The following is a 24343-nucleotide window of genomic DNA, read 5'->3' as shown; positions in this document are numbered from 1 at the left end:
GGGCAGAACGGCGGAACGCGCAGCGACGATTCACAACCACGGTGGAGACGGAGGAGGAGGAGCAGCGTTGCGCTCCACCGCCGTGGGCGCAAAATCATCCGCGCTCACGAGAGCGCGATAGAAAATCCCCCCCGCTCCCCCCCCCTCCTCGGGGATCACACCGCGATGTGCCGGTGCGCGCGCAAAACTTCAATGCCCGGCACGAGCCCCCCCAAAGCACGCCGGCGCATTTACGTACGGAGAGAAACGGCCGCCGGCAGGCGCTGCGAGCAAATCGTGAATAACAGCAAGACTCTAAACTCCGGCGTGCTCCTCGCAGCGCGGGCCACCGCCCCCCCCCCCCAATTGTCACTGCCGCCCCCCCCCCCGATCGCCTTCACCTCCATCGTCACCGCCGCCGCCCCCCCCCAACATCACCGTCACCGCCGCCCCCCCCCCCCAACGTCACCGTCACCACAGCCGCCGCCGGCTTATTTATCGCTCGTCGTCTTTGTTGGGCGGCCCTCTCTGGAACGCGGCGGCGTGTAACCGCGGGCGGGCCGCGCTCGGCCGTCATTCACGGCGTTCCTCTCGCGGGGGGGGACGGGGGGCGATGCGGGGGGGGCGCTTTGAGAAGAGCCCTTTGAGCCGCCGCGACTCGCGGAACGCGACTTCGCGAGTCGCATTATCAAGAGGTTCATTATGGCAGCTGATTTATTGACGGGGCGAGGTGGTGGCTTTTGAAGTTGGGAGGATCGGCCGCCGCCGCCGGAGCAACGCGCTGCCGGAGCGAAGCGCCGCTGCCGTTAGTTTGACCGTACTTCACCGCGCCGGTCGGTGCGAGTTGGTGACGGTGGGGCGGGGGTAGTGGGGGGGTGGGGGGTGGGGGGCTGGGCTGCTCCCTGCTCGCTGCTCCCTGCTGCCCACAGCGTAGCCTGCAGCCCCGTGGTCGCCCATCCGAGCACGGTCCAGTCTCAAGGCTTGCTTCGCCGGCAGACGGTCCAGTCTCAAGGCTTGCTTCGCCGGCAGGCGCTCCGAGCAAAGAGTGAATCTTAGCAAGACTCAAAACACAGGTGCACTCCTCGCAGCGAGGGCACCCCCATCACCATCACCGCTACCCCCCCACCATCACCACCTGCACCATCACCGCCGCCCCCCACCATCACCACCTGCACCATCACCACTTCGCCGCAGTGGCTAAGAGATGTCGATGTAAAGCTTTCGTGACTGCAGGGATTAATCTTCTTGGTTCTTTCGGTAAAGTCACGTAGAAGGGAAATAATAAAATAATAAAAATAAAACATAATAAAATGAAATTCTCACGACGTTTCGGCCACAACGCAAGCAGCCGTCCTCAGGTGAAGAACAGGTCTGTCGGAAAGACAGCGTCTGACGCTGTCTTTCCGACAGGGTACGGGTATCGGGTACCCGATTGCGACCTCTGGGATGAAGCCATGTTGCAGGCGCGGGTTGGTTGATTCTAGGAACTTGAATTGTGAGAAGAGACAAGACGTTGGGAAATGAGTGACAAACGGTTACTCACCAGTGACTCACGGCCTACCCGTACCCGGCCGCACCAGGGTCGCAAACGGATACCCGTACCCGGCCGGGTACGAGTAGCTGGGTATCGGGTAGGGTACGGGTATCGGGTACCCGGTTGCGACCTCTGGTTCACGCCCGTGAACCGGACTCCGGTCGCGAGCGAGCGACGGCATCGTGTGATTTCATCGGCCAGAAAGTGCGCGGCCGCAGACCTTGACGTGGCGTGCCGCCACCCTGCCTGCCCCCCCCTCCCACTCCCCCCCCACCGTGCCCCCCCCCCCTCCTGTCCCACCCTCCCCTTCCACCCATCACTAGCCCGGCGCATTCCTCCGTAATCGTGCAGGATGCAGCCTTCGGCGCAAGCGGGACCGCTTCCTTGCATTGTCTCGGACGGAGAATATACAGAAGGAGTTAGATGCAAATAAATAAATAAATAGCGGCTAGAGCCTGACCCCCGCGAGGGGACCCCACCGCCCTAGAGAGTGCCCCACGTGGAAGCGGGCCCCCCCCCTCCCCCTCCCCTCCGTCGTCTGAAAAGATTCCTGCTGGGACCCCCCCCCCACCACATCCCCCACCCACTCCCCCCCCCACCACCACCCCCCCCCACCATCCCCCCCCACCCCCCCCCCTGCCCCCCCACCGTCCTTCCCGCGGCCGCTTCCTCCCAAACCGGTGGCGAGCAGCCCACCCCCACACCGCCCCCCCCCCCCCTGAAACCCCCTCCCCACTCCCCTTCTCCGCCCCCCCAAAAACCGCCTCCCCTGCATCCCCCCCCACCCCGCCCCCCCCCCCACACCACCCCACCCCCCCTGAAACCCCTCCCCACTCCCCGTCCCCCCCCCACACCGCCCCCCCCCCCGCCACACCGCCCCCCCTCCCCCCCCCGCCCCCCCCCTCCCCGCCCCCCCGCCCCCACGCGCCGCCGTCTCGTGCCGTGGCGGCGGCCGTCAGGGGCGTGAATGGGGATCGTGGCGCGACGTCGTGAATCAATCCGCAGAGAGCGAGGGCAGGAGAGTAGGGGGAGAGTGGGGGGAGAGTGGGGGGAGAGCGGGAGAGTGGGAGAGTGGAGGGAGAGTGGGAGAGCGGGAGAGTGGGGGGAGTGGGAGAGCGGGAGAGTGGGGGGAGAGTGGGGGGAGAGAGCGGGAGAGTGGGAGAGTGGGGGGGAGAGTGGGAGAGTGGGAGAGCGGGGAGAGTGGGGGGAGTGGGAGAGGGGAGAGTGGGGGGAGAGTGGGGGGGAGAGTGGGGGAGAGCGGGAGAGGTGGGAGAGTGGGGGGAGAGTGGGAGAGTGGAGAGAGAGCGGGAGAGTGGGGGGAGTGGGAGAGCGGGAGAGTGGGGGGAGAGTGGGGGGAGAGCGGGAGAGTGGGAGAGTGGGGGGAGAGTGGGAGAGTGGGGAGAGCGGGAGAGTGGGGGGAGTGGGAGAGCGGGAGAGTGGGGGGAGAGTGGGGGGAGAGCGGGAGAGTGGGAGAGTGGGGGGAGAGTGGAGAGTGGGAGAGCGGGAGAGTGGGGGGAGTGGGAGAGCGGGGAGAGTGGGGGGAGAGTGGGGGGAGAGTGGGGGGAGAGCGGGAGAGTGGGAGAGTGGGGGGAGAGTGGGAGAGCGGGAGAGTGGGGGGAGTGGGAGAGCGGGAGAGTGGGGGGAGAGTGGGGGGAGAGTGGGGGGGAGAGGGGAGAGTGGGAGAGTGGGGGGACAGTGGGAGAGTGGGAGAGCGGGGAGAGTGGGGGGGAGAGTGGGGGGGAGAGTGGGGAGAGCGGGAGAGTGGGAGAGTGGGGGGAGAGTGGGAGAGTGGGAGAGTGGGAGAGTGGGAGAGTGGGAGAGTGGGGGGAGTGGGAGAGCGGGAGAGTGGGGGGAGAGTGGGGGGAGAGTGGGAGAGTGAGGGGGAGAGTGGAGGAGTGGGGAGAGTGGGGAGGGGGAGAGTGGGAGAGTGGGGGAGAGTGGGAGAGTGGGAGAGTGGCGGAGAGTGGGGGGAGTGGGAGAGCGGGAGAGTGGGGGGAGAGTGGGGGGAGAGCGGGAGAGTGGAGAGTGGGGGAGAGTGGGAGAGTGGGAGAGCGGGAGAGTGGGGGGAGTGGAGAGAGCGGGAGAGTGGGGGGAGAGTGGGGGGAGAGTGGGGGGAGAGTGGGGGGAGGGAGAGCGGGAGAGTGGGAGAGTGGGGGGAGAGAGGGAGAGTGGGAGAGGCGGGAGAGTGGGGGGGAGTGGAGAGCGGGGAGAGTGGGGGGGAGAGTGGGGGGAGAGTGGGGGGGAGAGCGGGAAGTGGGAGAGTGGGGGGGAGAGTGGGAGAGTGGGGAGAGCGGGAGAGTGGGGGGAGTGGGAGAGCGGGGAGAGTGGGGGGAGAGTGGGGGGGAGAGTGGGTGGAGAGCGGGAGAGTGGGAGAGTGGGGGGAGAGTGGGAGAGTGGGAGAGGGGAGAGTGGGGGGAGGGGGTGGGAGAGCGGGAGAGTGGGGGGAGAGTGGTGGGGGGAGAGTGGGGGGAGAGCGGGAGAGTGGGGAGAGTGGGGGGAGGTGGGAGAGTGGGATGAGCGGGAGAGTGGGGGGAGTGGTGAGAGCGGGAGAGTGGGGGGGGGGAGAGTGGGGGGCGAGTGGGAGAGTAGTGGGAGAGTGGTGGGGAGAGTGGGGGGGAGAGTGGGGAGGATAGTGGGGGGTGAGTGGGGGGAGGTGGGGGAGAGTGGGGGGAGAGTTGGAGTGTGGGGGAAAATTTGGAGAGTAGTGGGAGAGTGGTGGGAGAGTGGGGGGAGAGTGGGCGGAGAGTGGGGGGAGAGTGGGAGAGTAGTGGGGGGAGAGTTGGAGCGAGAGTGAGGGGTGAGAGAGGGAATGGGAGAGAAATCTTTCATTTAAACAGGGGTGAGGGGGGGCACATAAAGCAAAGCATTGGAAAAAACAAACAAACAAAAACGAAATGATGAACGAAGCAAAGTGCCCGACTACACCGAGCATCTTCTTGTTTCCTCTGATCGTAAAAGAAGAAAGAGAGCTAGAGGGAATGAGAGCGAGAGGGAATGAGGGATGGAGACATGAAGAAAGATAGGGGGAGCGAGGGGAGGAGCGAGGGAGGGAGGGAGGGATTGAGGGCTTAGTAAACTTCGTTCCAAGAGAGAGAGGAAGAGAAAGAGGGAGCGTGGAGCCGGCCACGCGGATTTTCCATTGACGGTTCGCACCGCAAGGCAACGGATCACCACCTCCACCACCCCCCCACCCACCCGCCACCACACCCCCACCACCCCCCACCACCACCTCTGTCCACCCAGCAGCAGAGTAAACGCAATCAACCACTGTCAGGGTCGCGCGTGGCCGGGGCACAGCGTGAGTTAACATCTCTACACGGTGCCGAGATGTTAACTATCTCGCCTGGTGTGCAGGAGGTCGTGGGTTCGATCCCGACCCTGACGCCTGCTGCTGTATATTTGGAGTTTGCGCCTCTCTCCGTGGGTGAGATTTTAACTACCTCGCCTGGTGTACAGGAGGTCGTGGGTTCGATCCCGACCCTGATGCCTGCTGCTGTATATTTGGAGTTTGCATGTTCTCCCCGTGGTCGCGTGGATTTTTCTCCGGGTCCTCCGTTCTCCCCCCCCCCCCCACCACATTGTGTTTTTGGCAACCGCTGTGAATGTCCACGCGGCGATGACAAGCCCACCACTTTGCTGAGCTATCGTGTGCGATGGCGAGGCGCGCAGCTCTGCGGGGTCACACCTGGCAAAAAAGGAGCCGAGACGGGACCGAAGAGAGTGGGTCTCAGCCTACGCACGTCAAGGGCTCACAAGTGACGCCACCACATCGACTATGCCTCCTCTACTGAAGGAAGGAAACAGGAGAAGGATATCTCCAGAAATCTGGCCGTCGCCTGGCGACGATCCCGGTTGTAATTACCGGCGAAACGTCGTACTCCGATTGTAAATGTTGCAGGATTTGCTCTCCCAACACACAACCGGTGTGCTGTACGAGTAACGAATTAGCACGTTCTGTTTACGTGACAAACCTTTGTAAAATTGTTTGTGTCGGGTGGTGGCGGGTTTAACGACACTTCTATATATTCACGCGATCGAACCCAAAAAAACCTGTATTATGGATGATATTGGTCGCGAAAGCCTACTACGTGTTAAACCTTGTTGAACTTATCGAACCTCATTCGCATCGCACGTAGCCAACCGCGCTAACCGGAGGTGCGGTATAATGGGTCTCAGCAGATGCAACTCTCTCATGAAATCATGGTGGGGGGGTCAGGGGGGGGGGCTTCTGCACAACCGACCAATGTGTGCTTGGTCAGGAGAAGCAAACCGCGTGGGTCCTATCCTACGATGCCTCGCAGCAACCGCAATGGCACTACGTCAAGATCCGTGCAATGTCAACACCAGAAGCGGTGGGGCCTGTGCGGAATTTCGGGGGGAGGGGGGGGGGAAGAGGCGCTATAAGTTGGGACAGGAGACACGAAGAAGAAGACCTGGTGAAATAAAACAAATTCTAGATTTGAAGCTTTCGTGACTGCAAGGATTCTTAGGTTTTTTCTGAAAAGACCTAAGAATATAAAACAAATTATTTTTTAGTTTTACTCTCGCTCTCAAGACTCTCCGGCAGCGAGCGCCGTCACGCCGCGCCTCTCACCTGGCGCGGCGGTGGTGGCGGCGGTGGTGGCGGCGGTCATGGGGAGCTCCACGGTCTCGTACTCGCCCTCCGTGGTGGAGTAGGAGGCGAGGGCGACTCTGTGCGCTGCCGCGGGGTCGCGCCCCGTTGGCTCGGCGCTGCCGAGCGGCGTGTTGGGCGGCGTCATGAGGCACGACGGGTCCAGCGGGAGGCTCTTGGGCACCGGCGGCGCAGACGGAGCCTCCTGCGCGGATGGGGAAACGAAACAGCGGCGGCGGCGACGGTTAGTGGGGAGCATCGGCCAAGCGTCGCGGCTGTTATTCTCTCGCTCGTTTGTTCGTTTGCTCGCTAGCTCGCTCATTCATTCGCTTATTTGCTCACTTGCTCGCTTGCTCGCTCGCTCACTCACTCGCTCACTCGCTCGCCCACTCACTCGTTGGTTCGCTCGCTCACTCGTCCGTTCATTTGTTCACTCACTCGTTCGCTCATTTGTTCGTTTGCTCACCCAGAGCACGTTTGTTTGCATGCTTTTACCACAAGTATGTGTGGGTAATGCAGACTTGATGCCTTGTAAATGGTATCTATGCGGTGTTTGAACATCTTAACACAACTCCTGTTGTATTTCCAGAAAGGGTAAAACCTATTCCAACATTTCATACACCGGCTAGTCCTGAACTAGTGACTAATTGGCACGTTTTGTTCACGTGACAAGCCTTACGAATCGGCCGCGTCGGGTGGTGGAGGGGTTTAACGACACATTCGTATTGACGCGATTTAACCCGATTGAGATTGGTCTCGAAAGCCTACCCACTACTCCTCCTACTACTTCCACTACTAGCCCGTGTTAAATCAGAAGAGGTAGCAACGGCGAGAGTTTAACCCTTACAGAGACACATCCGCGATCCGCGTGCCATGTCACCTTGCGCATCATGCTCTGTATCTCCAAGTGCTGGAGTCTCTGCGTGAGCTCCGCCTGGCGCAAGCTGAGCACATCCCCGCCGTGTGTCCCCACGGTGGAGCTCCGTGCCTGGCCCACCTCTCCGCCGGGGCCCTTCTTCGCGGCTCCGAGGCTCCTGCTGTTTGACCCCAGCTCCACATTGAGAACGTCCGTCTTAACCCTGGGCGCGGAGCTCCGTCGGGGGCCTGCCTCCGCGCTGGGGCCCTCTCCCGCGACGGCTCCCTCGCTGCCGCCGCCGCGTTCCTTCAGGCCCAGCTCCATGCCAAGGACCTCGGAGCGGACCCGCGAAGACGCGGAGCTCCGCCTCTGGCCCAGCTCCGCGCTCGAGCCGGCCTTCGCCACCAACGTTGGCCCCGTCATTGACCTCCTCCTCTGGCCGATTTCCAAGTTGAGAACCTCCGTCTTGACCCGGGACGTCGCGGAGCTCCGTCTGTGGACCGCGTCCTGCGTCGTCGTCGTCGTCGCCGCTGCTGTCCCACCGGTCTTGGTGGGGCTCCCCTCCCGGCCCGGGTTGCCCTCCACTCCGCCACGGCCACCACCCCCTCCGCCGGGTCCCACGGCATGACCGTTCTCGCAGCCGGTGCTCGCGCCGCGGTCCTGCGGCGCAGTGGAGAGTTGCTCCGTCGTGCGGCTCCTCGCTCGCTCCTCCTCGCCGTGGTTTTCCGCCTGCGGCCACCCAGCGGACAACGCCGGCGCGGTTACTGGCGTACAGAGATTTCGTGCTCGCGAAACGTCGTGCAAATTCACGTGGGGTCGCTCTCAAAAAGGCTGCCTGGTGGTGCTGGCGAAGCGGTGATACGTCGGCCACGCTCGTTCATCACGTGACAACTCTATCAACCCTTTCCGATGATGTACACGTACACGTACGTACGTGCATGTACGTCATCAGATAGAAACCGGAAGTCAAAGCCCACGTGGGAGGGCGCACGGCACGGTCTGGCGCCATCTGTCGTAGAGAGCGGCGGTCATGTCGCTATGCTTCTCTGCGGTGAGTAACGACGTCTTTAAAAACAACGGCGCTGCTAAGTCGCTACAAATACAATTTATGCTGAGCCGCTCGCGAATTCCAAGATCTCTCAGAAAGGGTTAATTTGCCGTGGCGGTAGTGGCGATGGCTGCCGGTCGGTGTTGCCGGACGTACCTCTCCAGCCGGTGCGGCCACCCCTCTTCCCTCTTCCCCGTCGGCGGTGCCGGGCTCGGCTACCGATGCTGCCGGCGCCGCGGCACCCTCCCCGAGGCCGCTGAGCTTGCGCAGCATCTGCCGCAGCTGCCGGAGGTTGTGGGCAAAGTCCAGGCTGGGCGCCGGGCCCTCGGGGTCCACGCGGAACCCCGTGCTCGGCAGCACGAGTGGCGGGTGGTTCTCGAAGCTCTCCAGCACGTCTGCAGCGGAGGAGGGGGGGGGACGATGACGATGACGACGAACGGCATTGGAATCGGGGACACAGGGAAGTGGAAACCCAGCAGATGGAATGTGTTGGGGTAATGGCGATAACACTATTCATATAGAAATATACTAATTAGTTATATTACATATTCTTGGTTCTTTCGGTAAAGTCACGTAGAAGGAAAATAATAAAATAATAGAAATATAAAACAATAAAAATTTTCACGACGTTTCGACTGCAACACAAGCAATCATCATCAGGTGTGAAATCCACACTTTTTTCACATTTTCTTGCTGTGGATTTCACACCTGATGATGATTGCTTGTGTTGCAGTCGAAACGTCGTGAGAATTTGTATTGTTTTATATTTGTATTATTTCATTATTTCCCTTCTACGTGACTTTACCGAAAGTTATATTACCTTATATCCACAGGGAAGTTCAACCTCTGTAGAACCCCGTCTCTTCATCCTTAAGCCCCACCCCCTTCCTGCTTAGGCCCACCCCCTTCCTGCTTAGGCCCCACCCTTTTCCTGATTAGGACCACCCATTCCTGTGCAGCCCCCACCCCCTTCCTGCTTAGACCCCTTCCTGTGTAGGCCCGGCCCCTTACCGACGAGGCCCTACCCCATTCCTAATTGGGCCCTACTTCTTCCTTTGTAGGCCCCACCCCTTCTGGCTTAGCCCCCACCCTTTCCTGCAAAGGCCCCACCCCTTACTGAGTAGGCCCCACCCCCATCCTGATTAGGCCCTACCCCTTCTTGCTTAACCCCCACCCTTTCCTGCTTGGGCCCCACCCCCTTACTGGTGAGGCCACGTTGTCTATTCCTATTTCAGATCTGCCCCTTTTCTCTTGAGCCTACAGTATCCTATGAATATTTATGATAGGAATTACACCGAATGTATTTACTTAATGTTCGTCATATAATAAATCTAGAGGGGGGGGGGCACTATTTACAAAGTTTGGGAATTTGGGACCGTGCCCCTTTTCTCATGGCAGTGGCGACGGATGGCGGTGGGTTTCTAGTTTGGCACGCGGCTCACGGAACTCGGCGTCCGGAACTGAACGGCGCGACGCGGACGCGTGGCTGGGAACCCTGTGGCCTAGGCACCGGTGCGGAGCGCCGACTGGCTGTCGTCCGGGTCCGGCTGCCACGTGGCCGGGTGGCTCTTGCCGGCGCCCAGCTGGTACTCGCGCAGCAGGTGGTGCAGCTGGGCCGTGTTGAGTGCCGGGAAGTCGGAGCGCAGGGACCGCCAGCTTGCCTGCGCGCGGCGGACGGCATAGACGCGGGACCGGCGGTCGGACGGCGCGATAATGCGGCGAACACGGAGAGAGGTGAAGGTGGGGCGCCGCGGTGGCTAGGAGATTCATCTTCTTGGTTCTTTCGGTAAAGTCACGTAGAAGGAAAATAATAAAATAATAAAAATAAAACATAATAAAATAATTCTCACGACGTTTTGGCCACAACGGCTGCTTGCGTTTACCGAAAGAACCAAGAAGATGAATCCCTGCAGTCACGAAAGCTTTAAATCGAAATTGGCTAGGAGATGTCAACTCCCTCGCCTGGTATGCAGGAGATCGTGGATTCGATGGTGACCCTGACGCCTGCTGTTTACGTGGAGTTTGCATATCTATCTCTCTCTCGCCGTGGTCGCGTGGATTTTTCTCCGGGTCTTGCGGTTTTTCCCTCCGCGTTTAGAATTAACGTGCATTTAGCGTAATCTCGCTCGCCGCTGTAGATTTCCACACGATGACTGGCCACTTCATTAGTGATAGTCGGGACGCTTCTGAAAAAAGATCTGTATAGCTCAGTGTGGCCTTACATGCTAAAATAAAAAAAATTTTCATCGTCTTTATTTTAAGTTTGCAACCCTCAAATTTCCATCGCGTGCCCGAGTCAGTGCTTTGTCGCAGAGGTTCGCGGTTCGATTCCGGCAGGCCGCCTTGGTTTAATGCTTCGGTGTGTGAATTAACCCATAGGATGCTGCTCGGCGTCGTGCTTCGAAAGTGTGGAACGTTAAAGATGACCCGGAGATGGGTGTCACGCTACCAAATTTGAAGGGGAAAACAAATTCCCTCATCACACTTTCTCTCTCATCAGGTTATCTAACCCCGTTACGCGCCCTACCCGCCGATGGCCACCCACTTCTGGCCAGTCCTGCCCCCCCCCCCACCCTTCACCTGCAGGAGGTTGAGCTTCGGCGTGGCCAGCAGGTCGGCGGTGCTCGAGAGCTTGTGGAAGTACTGCGTGGCCAGGTCGCCCAGCCCCTGCTCCTGCAGCCACTCGAGCAGCAGGTCCAGGTTGGCGCGCAGCTGCACCCCCCGTGACCAGTGGTAGAACCCGCCTCCGCAGCCTGCGTTGAGCAGTCCAACCGGGTGGAGGGGGGATGGGGGAATCACGCACGAGCTTGTGTCAAACTCAGAGATGCGTAGAGACACGTAGAGATACAGAGAGACACATAGAGGGGCAAATTAAAGACACGAGCCACAGTCGTGCGATCGTGGCTATGCAACCCAAACTATGGACCATGCACAGTTAACCCACTGTGGCTTGTGCGCTCCTTCAACTGTAGATGAGGAACAGCGACACGACACGAACTCTCTCTCTCTGTGTCTCTGCTGAAGCCCTCTCGTCGTGCCGAGCAGCGGCGGCTTTTGGCTCAGCCATCGAACAAAGACCGAGGTCACGCGTCATCGCGCGGCCGTCTGGAACGTTCTCCCTTCCAATATTAGGAATCCGCCGGGAGCTGTGCACTTAAAAATCGTCATCTAAATTGACAAACTCATTTCTTTAGAACCGCTTGTTGTTGTCTTGTTTGGCTTGTTGTGCTTTGCCCCGCGCCTCCAATTTTACGAAGTAAATCCCACTGAGGTATGAACTTATTTTTCCCCGAAGCTGCATTGGCCGCAAATAACAGCTCAACAAATGGGACACGCGGTCAGATAGCAGCCCCCACCCCCCTTCCTCCACCTCCGATTTAGCGCGGTCGACTACGTACGGTGCGAAAGAACTTCAACATCCATGCCTATATATACAAGGACGGGTCTCTTGGGATTTCTCTTTACTTGATACAGCAATTGTGCTGTGACGGTTCCACCTAAAGACGGAAGCTTGTGTTGCCTCCGAAACGTCGTGATTTATTATTTTATTTCTATTATTTCTTCTATTATTTGTATTATTTATTTTTTACCTACGTGACTTTACCGAAAAAAAAACCTAAGAGTATCCATGCGCACACGCATCGGCAATCGAGCTCCTGAACAACAACAACAAACGCGGAGCTGCTGCTGCTGCCAGCACCGTGAGGCGTAACCAGCACCACGGACGGTGTCGGCCAGCGCCGCCGCCCGCCCGCCGCCGCCGGCTAGTACCTCGCTCCATGAGCGTGTTGAAGAGCGACGCGTTGGAGAAGAAGAAGAGGTATGAAAACAGCTGCGCCGCGACATCCGCGTGCACGGCGCAGGCCGCCAGCAGCTCCCGCGTCGCCGTGTAGATGGCGACGACGCGGCGCACGCCGGCCGACAGCCGCAGGTGTCCGTCGACGGCGGTGGCCGCGTCGGGCCCGCACGCAAACGGGTTGCTGTCCAGGAGGCCCGGCAGCGCCGCGTACAGAGCCTGGGCGGACGGACGACGGTGAGGAGGGAGAGGGTCAAAGTTGGGTCCGAGCAAGAGGTTCGGCCGGGGTGGGTGAGTGGGTGGGTGAGTGAATGGGTGAGTGAGTGGGTGGGTGAGTGGGTGGGTGGGTGAGTGGGTGGGTGAATGAGTGGGTGGGTGAGTCGGTGGGTGAGTTGATGGGTGCGTGAGTGAGTGAGTGGATGGGTGAGTGGGTGGGTGAGTGAGTGAGTGAGTGGGTGGGTGAGTGAGTGAGTGGGTGAGTGAGTGGGTAGGTGGGTGAGTAAGTGGGCCCGAGTCACCGTGCCTACTGTGGGCTGTTGGATAATACGGCCCTGGGCACCGGTGGGACGAGGCTCATTGTCTCTTATCGCACGCGAGTGAGTTAGTGAGTGAGCGAGTGAGTGAGTGAGTGAGCGAGCGAGCGAGCGAGTGAGTGAGTGAGCGAGCGAGTGGCGACTCGCCAAGAGGAAGAAAGCGTAGCGGAGTTCAAGGATAAAACGGCGACGAGATATTCGGAGCGGGAAAACGTGGAAAAGAAAAAGCAAAACAACACGAAAGGAGAAATTGGAGCAAATAAAAAAGCAAACCGCGTTCCTGACGAAATCTAAATCGGGGCACACAACAGCAGGGTGGGGGTTGAACTTCTTTTGAACTTTTGCGTTCAACTTCTTTTGCACCTTACGTAGCCAACCGTGCTAATCAGAGTGTATAGTAGTGTAGTGCATAGTATATAGTAGTGTAGTGCGTAGTGTATAGTAGTACACGCATTGAACTTCTTTGGCACCGTACGTAGCCAACCATACCAATCAGAGGTGCGGGAGTGGAGGTGTGAAAAGTGGCGAGGAATTGAGAGTCCGGCGTTCAGGAACTTCAGACGGTCGTCGTAAACGCCGTGGGGCGTCTTCAAGCACCGCGCCACGCGTGTGCAACTGTGTGCAGTGGCATAGCGCCGGCTGCTGGCAGGAAAGGGGATCTGCGGCGTACGGGAGTCCTGACGTCGGCAGTAGGCCTCGGCAAGATAAGGTAATTTCCCCTTTTTACCGGGTAAAAGGGTAAAAGTAAAGGTGTCGACATGCCAAGGGTAAGGTAAAGGTAGCGTGAAGTATTACCCGGTAAACACCTTGTTTATCGCTCGCTAAAAGCTCTGTGGCACAGTCCGTGGCCTCCATTTAAAATTGGAATCATCGAGATTATTCTAAATGAATAAAGCGCTCTACCTAGCATTTACCTGTTACAAAACTTTTTCATGTGTAGTAGTACCCCAGTAATTACCCTGTAATCGGGCAATTTGTATGGGGTAAGGGTAAAAGGTAGGGTAACGTAGGCTAGTTGCTTTTGACCTTTTACCTTACCTTGCTAAAGGGTAAAAGGTAAGGGTAGAGTGATTGTATTGTGGTAAGGCTTACCACAATACAATCAGGTAAAAACAACGAGCCTACCTTTACCCTACCTTCACCCTACCTTTTACCTTACCTGGTAAGGTAAAATGTAGGGTAAAGGTAGGCTAGTTGCTTTTGACATTTTACCTTACCTTGCTAAAGGGTAAAAGGTAAGGGTAGAGTGATTGTATTGTGATAAGGTAAAAGGTAGGGTAAAGGTAGGCTCGTTGTTTTTACCTTTTACCTAACCTTGCCAAAGCCTAGTCGGCAGGCCAGGATAGGCACGAGAGGGGGATCTAGGCGAAAGGTCACAGGGGGGGGGGGGGGGGCCCACCAGGAACCCGCTGGTAGGTTCCAGAAAGGAGGCGTGGCCGTGGGCGGAGCGAGGCCACGCGACAGAATAAGCGGGGACCCTGTGGGGGACGGCCCTCAAAGGGGAGCAAAAAAAATGATAGGCGACGTTTCGGGCAGTGATCCTTCTCCATAGCACAGGCTTAAAGTGGTCATTGGGAGCATGGAACGGAGAGAGGGGAGGGGGGAGGGCATGACTTGCATACCACGGGAGACGTTCCTTGGCTCTCTCCGATGCTTAAAATAATTTCTTGGCCGCCCGCCCGCCCGCCCGCCTGCCCGCCACGTGGCCCCCCGGTCGCCTACTCCCCGTGACCTCGGTGGCCGCCACCGCTGTCCACTCGCCCCCTCCACCTCCACCCCTCCCTCTGACTGTCAGGGCGATGGCTCTCGAACCCACGTCGTGCCGTGCTCCAATCTGCGCAGTCCCCGTGACCCCCCCCCCCACACTCCGTGTCTCTCTCTCTCTCGGTGTATAATTCCCACGTGAATGGAAAATTGAAGGCGCGAGCCACGAGAGAGCGACTGTGCCCGTGTAACTGAAACTGTAGACCATCATGGTCCACCCGTAGAGACGCTCCGAGACTCGTGGAGATACGTAGAGACTCATAGAGACTCATAGTCTATGGGTCCATGTGTTAGTCTATGGGTCCGGTGTTAGTCTATGGGTGCAGTGTTAGTCTATGGGTTCGGTGTAAGTCTATGGGTTCAGTGTTAGTCTATGGGTCCAGTGTTAGTCTATGGGTCCAGTGTTAGTCTTTAGTAAACCCACAATATTCGTGCAATCACATCTGTGAAGAAGAGCTTCAACGCTCATCGGATTTCTCCAGGATAAATAAAGATTCTGGTTCTGTAATTCCCAGTCTAGCACCCAGCACGCATCGAGTGTAAATCCCCGCGTGCGTCTCTCCACGCTTGATCATCATCAGCTGGCCCATTTTGTCCGTCAATATCCCACGTTTCCTTAACGTTCTAGCGGGAAATAACAATCATCATCATCAGCATCATCCACAGCACACCCGATCAAAGTATGCAAAGTATGATCTGTGTTTTGATTTAGTGTGCTGATCTTAAAGGTGCATTGAAAAATGTTGATACTCTGACTGATGCTCCTACTGTTGTGGAGTGACTCATGCAGCCAGATATGGCTGCAGAGTTTGGTAGTACATGTTGTTTACGTCGTTTATTGTGAAAATTTGGTCACAGTTCCTGTGATCACTGTTTCATTGCTTTTATGGCTTTATTTTGGTGGTTTTCGAAAAGTTTTTTGGTTTGGCCATGTTTGTTTGTTGTAGTACAGAGTTAGACTGATGGCCTTAATCTAAGTTGTCTTGTGGTTGTTGTTGTTTGACTTGCATCCCACTGGGATATTTGCACAGGGTTGGTGTACAGTGATTTTTCTGCAATATTTTTCTGTATTTTCTTGGATTTTCTGTTTGCACATATTCACTTTAAGATGTTTTCTTGTTCATGTTTTTGTTTTTTGTTTGTTGCGGTTGCACCCGATTCAAGAGCCGAATGGCTCACAGGGCTATACCTAATAAATAAACTTTGAACTTTGATCGCGTGTTCCCATGCTATATTTCCTTGATCCCCCGGGGGCTCGCTGGCTAACAGGGTGGACCCAATCCCAGCACCGCTGCTGCTGCAGCAGTAGAGCCTGGGTTGAGTCAATGCCCTACGTGGGGGGACAAGCTCGACGGCGATTCGTGTTCGCTGCCTGTAGTCAACACAGATCGCAGACGGCGGGGTTGGGAATGCGGCATTCAGCACGTGTGCAGGTGCAGCAGCAGCAGCAGCAGGCTCATTGAGCGGATGAAAGAGATTTGAAGGCGCTGAGAAGTCACCTGGGGACCCCATCCCACCGTCTGAAGTCGTTGTGAGGTCTTTGTGCGGCTCAGCTGTTTCTTCCGCTTTGGTGCTGCTGCCCGCACCTGCACGGTCCCACCCACTCCCCCCCCTTCACCCCCCCCCTCCACCTCCCCCCTCCACCTTCCCCCTCCACCTCCCCCCTCCACCTCCCACCCCCTCCACCTCCCTCCCTCCACCTCCCCCCTCCACCTCCCCCCTCCACCTCCACCTCCCTCCCCTCCACCTCCTCCCTCCACCTCCACCTCCCTCCCCTCCACCTCCCCCCTCCACCTCCCTCCTCCATCTTCCCCCTCCACTTCCCACCCCCTCCACCTCCCCCCTCCACCTCCCTCCCCTCCACCTCCCCCCTCCCCCTCCACCTCCCTCCCTCCACCTCCCCCCTCCACCTCCCTCCTCCATCTTCCCCCTCCACTTCCCACCCCCTCCACCTCCCCCCTCCACCTCCCTCCCCTCCACCTCCCCCCTCCCCCTCCACCTCCCTCCCTCCACCTCCCCCCTCCACCTCCACCTCCCTCCCCTCCACCTCCCTCCTCCACCTCCCCCCTCCACCTCCCCCCTCCACCTCCCCCCTCCACCTCCCGAGCGAAAGAGTGAGCGAGAGAGTGAGCGAGAGAGTGAGCGAGAGAGTGAGCGAGAGAGTGAGCAAGAGAGTGAGCGAGAGAGTGAGCGAGAGAGTGAGCGAGAGAGTGAGCGAAAGAGTGAGCGAGAGAGTGAGCGAGAGAGTGAGCGAAAGAGTGAGCGAGAGAGTGAGCGAAAGTGACCGAGAGAGTGAGCGAGAGAGTGAGCGAGAGAGTGAGCGAGAGGTGGGGGTTTACATAAAGCAAAGTTTAAAAATATTTTTTTTAACGAAATGATGAACAAAGCAAAGTGCCGACTACACCGAGCATCTTCTTGTTTCCACTGATCGTAAAAAAAAGAGAGCAGTGGGGAGCGGTGGCGCAGCGGTTAGCGCACTGCGCTCCGAACCCGGCGACCCGGGTTCGATTCTCGCTCACGGCCAACGCCGGTGACGATTTTCTGAACCGGTCCTGGGCCTCCCCTAGGTCGACTCAGCCTCAAATGAGTACCTGGTGCGGTGTGTAAACATCGTCACTGGGGAAGACAAAGGCGGCTGGGGGTGGTGCTGGGCCACCCACCCGCTCGTGTGCCCCAGTGCCGGTGCTTGCTAGGCGCTGCTACTCGCTAACAGCACTTGCCCCAACAGTCTGTTAAGGCTATACGGGGGACTTTGTTTTTTTGCAGGGGGGTCGCAGTGTGGTGCGTTGCAGGAGGGGGCTGGTGAGTTTAGTGAAGCCCGGAGTCAGCTGCTGGTCCCCACTGAGATCACGACGTCGCTCACAGCCCCGTGTCGGCGGAGGGATCGTCGTCGTCGTCATTATCATCATCGTCGTCGCCGTCATCATAATCGTCGTCATCATCATCCTCGTCATCATCGTCGTCATCGTCATCATCATCGTCGTCGTCATCATCGTCATCGTCATCATCATTGTCGTCATCGTTGCCATCATCATCGTCGTCATCATCATCGTCGTCGTCATCATCATCGTCATCATCATCATTGTCATCATCATTGTCATCATCATCATCGTCGTCATCATCATCGTCGTCGTCATCATCGTCATCATCATCGTCGTCATCATCGTCGTTGGGGTGGTGGCGATGGAACCGAAAGTCACAAACAGCGCACGGAGCGCGCACACCTCGCCCCCCCCTCGGCCAAACGCGAACTAAATAAATAAATAAACAAGTGAGGGGAGCGCCACGTGACAGCCCAGCCCTGATGGACGACGACCACCCACCAGGGCTGGCCAGGTGCTGTAGGAGCTGGGGGGCTGGGGGGTGGGGGGGCTGGGGGGCTGGGGGGTGGGGGCTGTGCGGCGCCCCCAACAGATGGCGGTGCTGAGCGTGGGTCGTGCGCCAGGCTGTGACCCCCCCGGGTGTGACCCCCCCCCCCCGCCTGTGACCCCCCCCGGGTGTGACCCCCCCCAACTGTGACCCCCCCCCCCGCCTGTGACCCCCCACCCCGCCTGTGACCCCCCCCCCGGCTGTGACCCCCACCCCGCCTGTGACCCCCCCGGGTGTGACCCCCCCGGCTGTGACCCCCCCCCCGCCTGTGACCTCCCCGGCTCTCTCCTTCACCCGGCCTCTCTCCGCAACTTCTCATCGTCGTCATCATTACAACAACAACGACCACAACAACAACTCAGCAAACGGCGTCCAGTGTCAACTCTCATCACGTCGCACCATTTCAGTGGTTGCTGATAGTTGCTGGCCGCCCGCTGTTATGGGCCCTTGGCTCAGCAACCGTGGTGATCTCTGCGTGAGCGTGGTGGTGGTGGCGGTAGTGGTGGTGGTGGCGGTTGTGGTGGCGGTTGTGGTGGTGTTCGTGGTGGTGGCGGTTGTGGTGGTGTTCGTGGTGGTGGTGGTGGTGATGGTGGTGGCAGTGGTGAAAGTAGTGGTGGTGGTGGCGATTTTGGTGGCGGGAGTGGTGGTGGTGCTGCTGTCGGTGGTGGTAGTGGTGGTGTTCGTGGTGGTGGCGGTTGTGGTGGTGGTGGCAGTAGTGGTGGTGGCAGCGGTTGTGGTGGTGGTGATGGTGGCGGTGGTGGCAGTAGTGGTGGTGGTGGTGGTGGCGGCGATGTTGATGATGGTGGCGGTGTTTATGTTTAATAATCACATGTTGTGTTTATGATCGTGTGCCAAGAGCTCTCGGGACACAACATGGGCATGCGGGCACAGGGGCGGCGGGCGGGGGGGGGGGCAACACGTGGGAGACATTGGAACCCCACCCAGTAAACATGCAACGTTGGTCAAACGTTTTCAGCCAACGTTGGCCGGCTTCGTCCCCACTGCGCCGACGTTTTACACGGCCCGCCCGTTTCAAGGCTGAGTCGACCTAGGGAAAGAGGTTGCCGGGACCGGTTCAGATACTTTCGCGAAGCGTTTGTGTGGCCGCCGAGCGGGAATCGGCAACCCGGAGTCGCCCCGGGGACGCGGCGCAGCGCGGCGCTCACCGCTGCGCCACCGCTCCCCGCGCAGCGCGGCGCTCACCGCTGCGCCACCGCTCCCCGCGTGACGACCGCCGCTCCCGTTTCGTTTCGCCGCCGACGAGGTGCCGCTCGATCGACCGCCGACCCAGCAGCTTGTCGGGGCGGTCGAGCGGACGAACGTCTCGCGACTCTTTAAATTTTTGTTATTTTCCGAAACACGCCACGGGTTGGCCTTGCAACGGCCGCGGACAAACCCTGCGGCACTGACCGGGGCGGCCTGGCTGATTCGAACCGCCCGGTGCCGCCGCGTTGCTCGGTGGGAAAAGCGAGGTCACCGCGCCCTGCGAGTGAGTAGCGACCACCCCCCAAATCACCCCCCCCGACCCTCCACCCACCCCCCCACCCCCCAACACCCCCACCCTTGCACCCACCACCCCCCCAACCCCAACCCCCCCACCAACTCGCCGTGCCACACGACGCTCGCATGAATCGTCGCAGCCACCCAGCATTACTCACCCCCCCCTCCACTAGCCCCCACCCCCGCTACCCCCCCCCTCCACTAGCCCCCACCCCCGCTACCCCCCCGCTAGCCCCCACCCGTCTGCTCATTCCACCGTTGGGAAGAACAATGGGGACGGAAGCAGATCAAGGCTGACCACTGAGTCATCACCCTCCCACCACCCACCCCCCACACCCTCCCCCTACCCACACCCTCCCCCCACACCCCCCACACCCACCCCCACACCCCCCACATTCTCCCCCCACCCACCCCCCACCCCCCACACCCCCCACACCCACCCCCCACACCCCCCACACCCACCTCCCACCACCCACCACCCACCCACCACCCACCCCCCCACACCCCCCACACCCACCTCCCACCACCCACCCACCACCCACCCCCCACACCCACCTCCCACCACCCACCCACTACCCACCCCCCCACACCCCACACCCCCTACACCCACCCCCCACACCCACCCCCACTGAGTGGCTCCCCCACCCCCCCCCCCCAACTTCCTAGCGTGTATACCAGGCGAGGTAGTTAACATCTCCTAGCCACCGTGATGAAGAGGAGAGAGAGAGACACGCAAACTCCAAATATACAGCAGCAGCAACTCACGACTTTCTGTATATCAGGCGAGGTAGTCAACATCTCCTAGCCACCGTGATGATGATGAGAGAGAGAGAGAGACACGCAGACTCCAAATATACAGCAGCAGGCGTCGTCGGGGTCGGGATCCAACCCACGACCTCCTGCACACCAGGCGAGGCAGTTAACATCTCCTAGCCACCGTGATGATGATGAGAGAGAGAGAGACACGCAGACTCCAAATATACTGCAGCAGCAGCAGGCGTCAGGGTCGGGATCGAGCTCACGACCTCCTGTATACCAGGCGAGGTAGTCGACATCTCCTAGCCACTGTGGCGCCCCCCCCCCCCCCCAACGTTGATTTGAAATTAATCCTTTCCAAGGCGGGGGGGGGGGTCCCCAGTGGAGGCAAATCCCGGCAGCAGCAGCGCTCTAAAAAAACAATCTTTGATCGCTCCTTCCAACGTGGCCTTCAAAGGCTCGCTCCACGTGGCATTAAAATTGTCGCGCTTCCATAATCCGGGCAGATTTCGGCTCCGGAGTGCGGCGCGTTGGAATAACGGTGCCAGTGTGCGCGTGTCCTCCCCCCCCCCACACACACCGCATCAGCCCTTCGGCGTGCGTGGCGGTCACAAGGAGGGAGCGGTAGGCGCGCCGCGCTACGGAACCCCGGGGAGCCGAATTCGATTCCCGCTCACGGCCAACATCGGTGACGATGATGTGCATCGCCGTTCCTGGGTCTCCTCCCCTTAGGTCGACTCGGCCTCAAATTAATAGCTGGTGCGGTGTGTAGTTTAACATCGCTACCGGGGAGACAAAGGCGGCCGGGCGTGGTGTTGGTCACCGTGGCTACTCGCTAACAGCACTTGCCCCAACAGTCTGTTGAGGCTATACGGGGGTGGCGGGGATCTTTGTCTTTGTTTATGCTGCGTAATAATAATCAGCGTTGTGTTTACAATCGTGTGCCAAGAAGCTCCCAGGACACAACATGGGGCATTGCGGGCACGGCTGGGTATAGTGGGTGGTGGTGGGTGGTGGTGGTGGTAGTGGGTGGTGGTAGTGGGTGGTGGTGGTGGTAGTGGGTGGTGGTGGTGGCTGGTGGTGGTAGTGAGTAGTGGGTGGTGATAGTGGGTGGTGGTAGTGGGTGGTGGTGGTGGTAGTGGGTGGTGGTGGTAGTGGGTGGTGGTGGTGGGTGGTGGTGGTGGTAGTGGGTGGTGGTGGTGGCTGGTGGTGGTGGCTGGTGGTGGTAGTGAGTAGTGGGTGGTGGTAGTGGGTGGTGGTAGTGGGTGGTGGTGGTGGTAGTGGGTGGTGGTAGTGGTAGTGCGTGGTGGTGGTAGTAGTGGGTGGTGGTAGTGGGTGGTGGTGGTGGGTGGTGGTGGTGGTAGTGGGTGGTGGTAGTGGGTGGTGGTGGTGGGTGGTGGTGGTGGTAGTGGGTGGTGGTAGTGGTAGTGGGTGGTGGTAGTGGGTGGTGGTGGTAGTGGGTGGTGGTGGTAGTGGGTGGTGGTAGTGGGTGGTGGTAGTGGGTGGTGGTGGTGGGTGGTGGTAGTGGCTGGTGGTGGCTGGTGGTGGTGGTGGCAACACTTGGGAGGAGACGCTGGGAACGGGCAGATGAACCCACGACAGCTGCTTGCGCGGCCACGGTCACCACGGAAGAATCGTGGCGATTACGCGTGGGAGACGTTGCCCATCGCAAAAACATCGCCGTGGCCACGAGGACGTGTGGGGGGGGGGGCTTAAGAGTGACCGTGGGAAGGCCCTGGGGGGGGGGGCGGGTCGCGGGGGGGGGAGGCGTGGGCGGTCGAGGCCTGAGGGTTTCTCAAGGAGAAGAAAATGAAGGTTATTGGCAATACCGTTGCACCACGTGGTACTGCCGATATGGTATTGATGATACCGATGCACCACGTGGTATTGGCTGCTGCACGCGCGGGATCCCGAACCGAGTGATTTGCGACAGATTTTTCGAAGTTTGACAAATCCCCGCCCCCCGCCTTCACAAGCTGTTTAATGACGTAGATATGCGGTGTAAAAAAAAGCGTGCGTCCGTGTGCGTGAGTCATCGTTGTTCGCGATCATCTTTATCCGGAGTCCGCATCGATTTACCGTCTAGCTGCCGCGCGATAATTGTTGCGCAGTCGTTGATTTCCCTGCAGGGATTCGTAAACGAGTCGACCGTGCGGGACCTGAGTTGTGCGTCAAGTCTCCGGGGGGGGGAGGGGGGTGGACGGCAGGGGGGGAGGGGGGGGTGTTGTCCGCGATGTGAAATGTAGTAAAAAATTCTAGTAAAAATTATAGAAACATATAAAAATTATAAGACGAGGCCGTAAACAATCTGGAACTTACCGTTTCCAAGCGGATGTTTTTTTTTGTCCGACTGCATTTTTGTCTTTCGCCCCCCAATCCCCCCCCAACAGCAACCTCCGCCCCGCGCGATGTTTTCTCAGCCGCACTGCACCACGTGTCATCAGACGGACAACCGCTTCGGATCGGTGCTCAAGCCGCCTTCGTTAGGGCACGGGCCCACGGAGGCGGGAAGCCATCAGCCACGAGGTGAGCCGGCACCAACAATTCCACACAAGCCCTGCAGATCCCGTCGGTCGGCAGGGCGTGGCCCCTTTCGGCAAATGCTGCCGCTGGATTTTTTTTGGTGCTCAAGAGAAGCGACGGCCCCTTCCACGGACACCGCAGGGTCCGTTCGGTGCGGTACGCCGACAGTGTACAACATGGATTGTGGGTAATTTCAAAATGATCCGCCAATTACCTTGGCGGATCTCGTCAAGGAGCGATGAACAACCACCATCACGCCAACTCCGCTCATCCTCGCAGCAGCAGCAGCAGCGGCGGCTTTTGGCTCAGCCGTCGAACAAAGACGGAGGTCACCGCGTCGTCGCGCGGCGCTTTCAGAAGCGTTTCCGCGGCCGTCTGGAACGCTCTCCCCTTCCGACATTAGGAAGCCACTGCGGCTATGCACTTTCAAGTCTCGATCAAAAACTCATTTCTTTAGAACTACTATTTTTCCGTTCAGTTTGTTGTCCATCACAAGCACCCTCCGATGAGCGCGGTCGGCTACGTACGGCGCGATGGAGGTTCAACGCGATGGAGGTTCACCGAGCGTGGGACGCCCTGCCCGCGAGGGCGACCGACGCGGAGACGGAGCGACGAGATCGGCCGGTGCACGGCAGCGAGACTGCCACCTTCAAATCGTCTCCGTTGAAGACCCATTTCCTTACGACTGCTCCTATTGGCACGGTCGGCTACGTACGGCGCGAAAGGAGTTGAACGTGCGTGCGTGGTAGCACCGCGTGATGCTGAACGACACAGTGACGGTGTGGGAGAAAGGCATCGCTCAGCAGCGGATAGACCCTGGCTTGCGACGCCAACGACGACGATCACGATTATCTTCTGCATCCTTCAGCTCTCGCGCCTTACCTTTGTGATGTAGTAGACCGTCTGCTGGAAGGTGTACATCACCACCTCTTCCATCACCGACGTGGCCTCCTCGCTGGCCGAGAGGGCGGCCGAGAGCGAAGGCTCCTGGGAATCTGCGGCGCACGGCGGGGAGCAAGAACGGCGTTAGCCACGTGACGATTCGCTTCGCCCCCCCCTGTGACGTCACGCGGCCCTCGGGTTGCCGTGGCGATGTCACGCCTCCTTACCGCTCTTCTATCGCCATCACCACCGTGGTTACATCTAGATTTGAAGCTTTCGTGACTGCAAGGATTCATATTCTTAGGTTTTTTCGGTAAAGTCACGTAGGTAAAAAAATTTAATTAATGAAAGTAAAATAAAAATAAAATAAAAATCCCGACATTTCGGAGGCAACACAAGCTTCCGTCTTCAGGTGGAACCGTCACAGCACGATAGCTGTATCAATTGACCGCTGTATCAAGTGACCGTGTTTACTGTTGCCGTGGATTTCTCTCATCGATCCCCCCCCCCCTCCCCCCCGTGAGCTTTGACTCGCGCAGTCGGTGGCTGCCCGCGAGCGAACACCGGGAAACGCCGATTGGTGTCGCGGTGCGAAGGGGCCCGAGGCTCGGGAGGATCAAGCGGAGAAAGAGAGGGAGGGAGGGAGGGAGGGGGGCGGGGAGGGAGGGGTCGGTTAGAAAATCATTGGTGGCGGGGGGGGGGGTGCCGGAGAAGGAGAATCGGTTGAGAGAACGTTCCAGACGGGAAGAGGTGGGTGAGAGGAGGGCTTTGGGTACGGCTGGGCCGGGCCTCACTCTGGGACCCACGACTTTTTACTAATTGTCCAGAGGGGGTGGAGGGTGCGGGGTGCAGCCGGACCCCGAGATTTAAATCTTGGATCGCAGCACGTGGCCACGACAGAGCCGGCGCCCTTTAACCCTCGCAAGGCAAAGTGGGATAGAGTGAACGGCAACGGAGCAATCCGTTCGGCAAGCATTCCGTGAGCGGGAAGCCAAAGCTCCGCACGGACAGATTTAACGATCCGTGGCTGCACCGCCACTTTCCGGGGGGGGGTTGGGGGGCTAGGCGAGGGGGGGGGGGGGCTCGGCGTGGCGGTGCAGGCTACTTAAACTACAAACGAATGAAGCTGCAGGAGGAATCCGCTGAAGCTCTTTGTCACACATGTGAGGACGTTGCAACAACAAACACAAC

The 24343-nt window shown here is 59.2% G+C and overlaps 1 protein-coding gene across 1 annotated transcript in view; it reads right to left on the bottom strand.

Moving 5' to 3' along the window:
• Nucleotides 1-24343, bottom strand: part of RADIL (Rap associating with DIL domain) — a 71514-nt gene that overhangs the window by 9063 nt on the left and 38108 nt on the right. The window contains exons 10-16 of the mRNA XM_078880664.1: nucleotides 23153-23265; nucleotides 11801-12044; nucleotides 10610-10782; nucleotides 9540-9690; nucleotides 8186-8424; nucleotides 7006-7710; nucleotides 6108-6330 (exon numbers count right to left, since the gene is read on the bottom strand). Of these exons, the coding sequence (XP_078736790.1) occupies nucleotides 6108-6330; nucleotides 7006-7710; nucleotides 8186-8424; nucleotides 9540-9690; nucleotides 10610-10782; nucleotides 11801-12044; nucleotides 23153-23265 (1848 nt within the window). The remainder of the gene's footprint in view (nucleotides 1-6107; nucleotides 6331-7005; nucleotides 7711-8185; nucleotides 8425-9539; nucleotides 9691-10609; nucleotides 10783-11800; nucleotides 12045-23152; nucleotides 23266-24343) is intronic.

This window comes from Lampetra fluviatilis, chromosome 58, assembly GCF_964198595.1.
Source record: "Lampetra fluviatilis chromosome 58, kcLamFluv1.1, whole genome shotgun sequence".
Lineage (NCBI taxonomy): Eukaryota > Metazoa > Chordata > Hyperoartia > Petromyzontiformes > Petromyzontidae > Lampetra > Lampetra fluviatilis.
Note: the sequence above shows the minus strand (reverse complement) of the source record. Positions and strands in the feature narration are given on the sequence as shown.